Below are 7021 nucleotides of genomic sequence, written 5' to 3' on the forward strand. Positions count from 1 at the left end.
CTGACCTCCCATGCCCACTTCCCCGCTGTCTGGCAGTACACAGTTCTGAACATGTTGCCTATCATGATAGGGTGTTGAATTTGCTACTTTCACCTGAAGAAGCAAGAACTGCTCCAAGTTATGCTTTTACCAGGATGGGAAGGACACAAGGTCAGCTTCTGAGCACAAGAGTAATGGACAAGCAGGCATAAAATCTCTGCACATGTGAGACAAAAGCCACTAGATCATCTGCCAGTATGAACAAAATTTCCTGTGTGAGGAATGCCTGGGCCTCTGGTCTGAAAACTGAGTATTAGGTCATCTTCCTGGTAAAAGAAGTATGCTGTGAAAAGCACAGCATAAGTATTCATGTCCAGTGGTTTCCCCTCATTTCCAGTTACAGCAGGTTGTTAGCCCCCTAGGTTGGAATCCAATTTAGCTGAGAGATCTTTTCTTGAATAATATTTAAGGATTGTGCAGAATAATATAGGATTGCAATGTCATAATTAAAAGTGAAGCCATACAAAGAAAGTTTCAGTCGCTTAATGTGAAAACGCTCTAGAGGGTTGATGTACATTGTGCTTATAGTTGACTATATTATACTGCAAATTTAAAAATTTGTTAAAATGATAGAACCCATGGTGTGTTTTTTACTACAATGAAAAGTTCAGGCCATGAAAGATTATGTACAATTCCACCAAAAAGATGCTTTAAAAATCTATCAGACATTTCCCTATGTGTACATATATGGAATTACATGCATGAAAAATGTAAACAGTGGAACCACTGGTGCTGAGATAATGGTTGAATCTTTTCTCTTTTATATTTCTGGAGTTGAAGAGGACTAGCCTTATCAGAAGACAGAGCTTTAATTCCAGTTCAGGATTAGACATTTCTTTCCTTTGTGGCATGGATTTATCCAATAAATACTTTTTAAAAACAGCTTTTGGCTGGGGATTAAGCTCAGCAGCAAAGTGCTTGCCTGGCAAGTGCAAGGTCATGAGTTCAATTCCTGGTACCAGAAGAAAAAAAAAAGTTTTCAAGGCTGGGTGTGGTGTTGTACACCTGTAATCCCAGCACTTCAGGGGTTGCAGATTTAGCCTAGCGGCACAGCGCCTGCCTGGCAAGCGCAACGTCGTGAGTTCGATTCCTGGTACCAGAAAAAAAAAAAAAAAAAAAAAATCTCAGCACTTGGGAGGCTGAGGCAGGAGGATCTCTGGGAGCTCGAGACCAGCCTGGGCTACAAAGTGAGCTCAAGCTCTGCCTGCCCAGGCTCAAAAGACAAAAAACAAATAAATAAATAAATAAAAACAGCTTTCACCGTTCTGGTCCCCTAGTTTTTCCCAGGTGGGCTCTCTCATCCCATTAGGGGCATCAAAGCATGCTGAGCATTGTTCTTGTCCTTTGTGCCACCGAGGCTGCTGCTTCCTATTGCATACCAGCAGAACTTTTTCTATGCCCCACCCCTGCCGACAGGAAGCTGCACACACCCAACAGGATATGGTCCCAGTTCCTGCTTCTTTTGACTGTATTCTCGATAGCGGGAGAAGGAGAAATTGCATATCAAGGGTAGAAAAGGAAATTAGCTTGAAGACAATGCTGCTGCTGCTGCCTAGACTGTGCCAGTGTGACGAAGTTAAGGAATGGGCGAGGAGGTGAGTGAAGAATATTTTTATGGTCCTCCACTTTCTTAACACAGAATTTTCTCTTTTCTTGCTCTGAACCCCTTAAAGACTCTAACTGACCTCTTCTTTCTATCCCTTTACTCCACTGGTCATAGAAACATCTGCATCCCTGCTCCATTATCATCACCTTTACGAGGACCTATAGGGAAGCAGCTCCAGGCCCACCCCTACTTTCACCACTGGAAGAAGCTACCTTTTCCTCTTTCTCCACCTCCATCCCTACTCTTCCTCCTCTACTGTATGATCACTATGTCACTATAGATCCTGTAGGAAAAAAAAATCTGCACATACTCGTATCTCCTAATGTACACAGGCCATTAGGTTATACAAAATACCAGTGTGTTCCTGCTTCCTCCACAAAATAGTTATGTGTTTATTCCCCTTGACATCCCCATTCTTTTCTTGTATTCTTGTCCCAGGTAACCAAGGGACTTATTGTTTATAGTCACATTTCTGAAAAAATATTCTCGTCCGACAGAGATCAGTTTTGCTGTTTATGCCCTTAACTCACCTTACTTAAGATATCTGGATCGTTGCTCCTCTGCCAGCCATCTCAGAAAAAGTTTATGCTACCAGTTTGTGTTTTGTTTTCTGTAATTCTGAACATCTTTAGACACCCATGCTGAGAGAAGCATGACATACACTAGAGAGAGACAGATGTATAGATCCTTACTCATGATGTTTTAATCCCTGCTGGGACCCAGAGGAAGGGCTGCAGGATGTATGTATGGAGGTTTGAGCCTAGGCATCAGGGCTTCCGCTACATTGAACACTACCATGCCCCACCTGTCCAGGAACAGCTGAGACACCCACCCTCAAAGTACTATGCAGATTTGTGCAGCGGGAGTAGCAGGAATAATAATGATGGATTCAAGGTCCCACACATACCCTTTCAATTCTAGGGGCATTTCTGGGAAGAGGATTCCTGTAACAGTGAATGAGACTGAACATTTCTTCACCTCCGCGTGATGGAGGAAAGACAAGGATTTCAGCTGCCACCTCTGACCAAACCCCCCCGAGATGCACACTACACAAAGACACATCAGGTTAAGTGCACACAGTCTTTATTACCAATTAGGATCATAAAACCCCTGACAAAGTTTCATCTTCGTGATCAGAGGAGGACCTCCTAGGGAACTCAGGGCCATTTTCTGTCAGTGAGGGCAGATCTAACTTCCTATCTCCTGATCTCTACCTTAGCTCCCTCCAGGCCTTGCAGCAGCTGCCTTAGCGGGTACAGAGAGCCTGCAGATAATACCCCCAATGGAAGAAGCAGGGACCCAATGCCATTCTCAAGAGGGCTTCCCCCAGTCCAGTTCTATATAATGGGATTAGTCCTCACAAGAGAAGTACCACCCATTCTAAAACAATGGCCCTGGTGTGTGTATTTGGAATTCATTTTATTCTTCATGTACTGTTGACTAGAAAGAGCTTAGAGCTAAGAGCTAGAACGTGTTAGCCAGCACTCCCCCAAGCACTGTCTTTCTTCAGGACAACCTAATGATCTTTCAGGTGGGCTGGTGTATAGCTACAAAAACAGCTGTGACTCTCAAGAGGGGAAATCCGCAGAAAAGCCCCGCCTAGGCCAGAAATATAGCTCAGCTGCATAAGTGCCTGCCTGGCAAGCACAAGGTCCTGAGTTTGATTCTTAGTACCAAAAAAAAAAAAAAAAAAAAAAAAGAAAAGCCCTGCCTGTGTGCCTAAGACTTAATAAAGCTGCTTTCCTGACTGTCCCACTGCTCTTTTGTCTCACTTGTGACCAAGGCAATCCAGGATGATAAGCAGTTTGGTCACTCAAGTCTATTCATGAATGTCTCTTTCACACTGCTCCAGAACTGGAAAAATTGATCTGGATGTTATTTCAAATTATTTTACCCATGCAAGGCAAAGAAGCCATTCCTGATATAATATTAATCCCAAGTTATGCTCTTTCTGTTATCTAATTTCACAAAAAAATTATGTGCGCACTCGTTAATACTGTATAGTTTCAACTCCTAATGAACACTAAGCAATCAGTAATTGTCTAATGAATTAGATGAAATGAATCAAGTTTGCTTTCATATATACAGTGTAACACTGAAACTATCCCCAAAGTCTTGCAAGTTAGTCTCTTGTCCCATACAGAGAAATTAAGTACTAACACAACTATTTTGTTTTGCACTGTCTCCTAATGAGTTCCAAAGGCTCTCTCCTTCCTTCGCTGACTTCTTTTCACTCTTCTTGACTCTAGGCAGTGAGGATCTCTCTGAAGTGTGAGTCTACCATAATCGAGGTCTTACATCTTTCAGCCCTGGGGAGAGCTTCCAACGTGACATCTTTCAGCCATGGGGAGAGCTTCCAAAGTGACAGGTTCAGCTTCTTCAGCAACAAGCAAGTTCAATGGGAATGAGACACAAAAACAGAACTTCACCTATAAAACTTAAAATCCAAAAAGAAGCAAACATTAACACTGTTGTAGTTTCTGAAAGAACAATAGCATTTTCAAAGTAAAATGTCATTCCTAAAATTCAACATACCTTTTAAGTCAAAAACCACAAGGCTGCTGCCAGCCAGAAAAAGGTTAAGAAGAAAACTGAAAAAAGAGGGGCTAAAAGGGTTTTACAACTTCAACTTGAGAATCCACCACCTGCAAAATTTAAAAGAAAATAGGAGAAAACGTTAATTAACAGTAATATGACACTCAATAATCCCTCTTTGCTAAGTAAAGGAACAGAATAAATACATAAATATGTATATATTTGTATGTGCATTTTCCCACACTGGTACACAATGGTTAATTTGGGTAACAGAGTGGTAGATTATTTTATTTTCCTCTGTAATAATTTTGGTTTCAAATTTTCTATGAAGTTACTTTTTGATCAGAATGAAAATTAGAAAATTAGAAAATAGGCTTCTCTTTGGAGTGCTTCCATTCTTACTTACCTTCCTGAAATCAGTGAGTTTGTTCGGAGTCAGCACCTCCACTTTCACCTGGCTTGCAGATCTTCCGACATTTGTGGCAGGAAACCCGACTTGAAGGATTCACACCTTTACACCGCGAGCAGACCCAATTGTCTGGACTACCTTGTGAGACAGACTTCTGTTGCTGAGATTTTGAGGCTTTTCTTCTTCGTGGTTGCTTGGCCTTCTGTATCTTAACCTGCTGTTTCGTGTGGCTTTGCATCACATCCTGGATCTTACTATCCCCCGGAGGAGCCATCCCCTGGGGCACCACCATCTCCTCCTTCTGGCTGTGGCTGCTACCGTCAACTAGGACGGCTGTCTCCTGTGGCTTCACCACCTCTTCCTTCTGGCTCTGACTGCTGCTACCCTCCAGGGCAGTCATACTCAGGGGCACCACCAACTCTTCCTTCTGACCGTGGCTGCTGCTGTCACCCAGGGTACCTGTCTCCTGGGACCCCTCTGAAACTTCTTGCTGGCGGTGGCTACTGCTATTCCCCAGGGGAGCCATTCCCTTGCAACACTGAGGATCTTCCTTTTGTGTGTGGCTGCTGCTGTCACCCAGGGAAGCTGTCCCCTGGAGCTTTACCTCCTCTTCCTTCCAGCTGTAGCTGCTGCTGTTCCCCAAGGTGTCTGTCTCTTGGGGCTTCTTTGAAACTTCTTCCTTGCTGTATTTACTGCTGTTCCCCGTGGAAGTCATTTCCTGGGGACACTCAGGATTTTTCTCTGCCCTGTGGCTTCCGCCGTCTTCCTGATGACCCCCATCCTGGATGTTCTCAGAATGTGTACCCTGACTCTGGTCCCACAGAGGAGCCGCCTCTTCTTGGGACCCCACTGCAGCCAAGAAGCCCTGAAGGTACATCTCTGTAGGCAACAAACGGGGTTCACCTGCTTCCATTCCTGCTGTCGTTGTTGCTGTTGCTTCTGATCCCATTACTGCTGGGAATGGCAGAGGTGTTGAGTATGGGACTCTCACTGGAAATGGTGCATGGAATGGGAATTGATGTGGCACAGGAACTCGCAGCGGTGGGGGCACTGGCTGGGCCCAAGACCTCGGGGGTTCTTGGACATAAAGCAAGGTTCTTGGAGCTGGCATCTGGGTCCCCAAATGTGGCGTACCCTGAGCCCTGGCGGCCATTTCACCTGTTTGCTTCTGTGCACCAACGAGCCACTGTGCAGCCCTGTGTTGTTCAGTTCCCGGAATAAGTACAACTTCCTGGGGCAGTGAATGGGCCTGTGCTAACCACTCGGCCTGGAGCAGCTTCCTGCGAAACATTTCGCGCTCATCCAAAGCCTGCCGCAGGGCAGCCCTCAGGAGGTGCAGCTGTGCTGTAGCCTGGTCTCGCTCGCCACGCATCCTCTGCGTCTCAGATGCCAGAGCCCAGTAACCTGTCTCGTGCTCCTCCATCTGCTTCTGCAGCCGCTGGAGCAGCTCTCCCTGCTGCTCCTGCAGCCTGGCGGCCGCTCGCACCCCTAGGGCCAGTGCGCTCCAGGTACTGGCCCTCTTGCGCTCGAGCGCCACCTGCTGGTCGGCCAGGATCGTGTGAAGGCCGTCCTCTACCTCTTTCCAGGACCGCGAGCGGAAGGTTAAATAAAAGTCTGAGTCCCCACCATTACTGCAGATTTCACTGTTAATGAACTGCATCACATCAGCATGGCGGAAGCCATTGTTGGGGTCCCCGAGATCCACCGCCATAGCTGTTACGGCCTAGTCAAGTGACTACCTCACAAAGTTCCGCCACCGATAAACGCTGTGACCGATAAACGCTGTGGCCGTTAACGGTTTCCGCCCAACTCAACTCTCCACTCAGTCCTATTTCCGTCCGTGCCCACCTCTCTTAATCTCTCAAAAAAGCAAACTGATCCGCTCACCAGAGCAACCACTTCCTCTCACCAGCGTGACGCGTCCGAGAAGGAAGTTGTGTATCAGGCCGCAAGGACTGCTGGGTCCAGCCTCACTCCCCACAGCGCCACCTACAGGAAGACTGGACCGTGTCGCTGCAGTGAGCACTGCCCTAAACCCAAATTGGGAAGAATGAAAAGAAGGTTCTTTGGGGACTATAACCCACCGGGGAGGATCAAGCCTTCAACCACACACACGTACACTCCTAAAGTGCCAGGGAAGGGGAATCAAAGATCAGACAATATCTGGGCAAGGAAGGAGCAGCGAGACAAGGGGAAGAAGTCAGATCTGAGGAAGGGAGCTTTAGCAGACAAAGGAATTACAGAGTTATCGGTTCAAAAAAGTGAATAAGGTGCAAGCTGGTTCTGTTGAAACTCAGGAAAAAAGAGGAAGGGTAGAGGGGATTGAGAAAGATGTGAGGGGTTGCTGGGGATTTAGCTTAGCGGCACAGTACCTGCCTGGCAAGTGCAAGGTCATGAGTTTGATTCCCGGTACTGGAAAAAAAAAAAAAAAG

The 7021-nt window shown here is 46.1% G+C and overlaps 1 protein-coding gene across 1 annotated transcript; it reads right to left on the reverse strand.

Moving 5' to 3' along the window:
- Positions 1-3545: 3545 nt before the first annotated feature.
- Positions 3546-6300, reverse strand: LOC102028852. Its single transcript, XM_005401296.1, has 3 exons — positions 4587-6300; positions 4181-4290; positions 3546-4082 (listed from the first exon to the last, which is right to left on the reverse strand). Exon 1 carries the CDS (start codon positions 6298-6300, stop codon positions 4597-4599), a length of 1704 nt encoding a protein of 567 aa, XP_005401353.1. The 3' UTR covers positions 3546-4082; positions 4181-4290; positions 4587-4596.
- Positions 6301-7021: the final 721 nt, after the last annotated feature.

This window comes from Chinchilla lanigera, unplaced genomic scaffold (assembly GCF_000276665.1).
Source record: "Chinchilla lanigera isolate Chin_1 unplaced genomic scaffold, ChiLan1.0 scaffold00072, whole genome shotgun sequence".
NCBI lineage: Eukaryota > Metazoa > Chordata > Mammalia > Rodentia > Chinchillidae > Chinchilla > Chinchilla lanigera.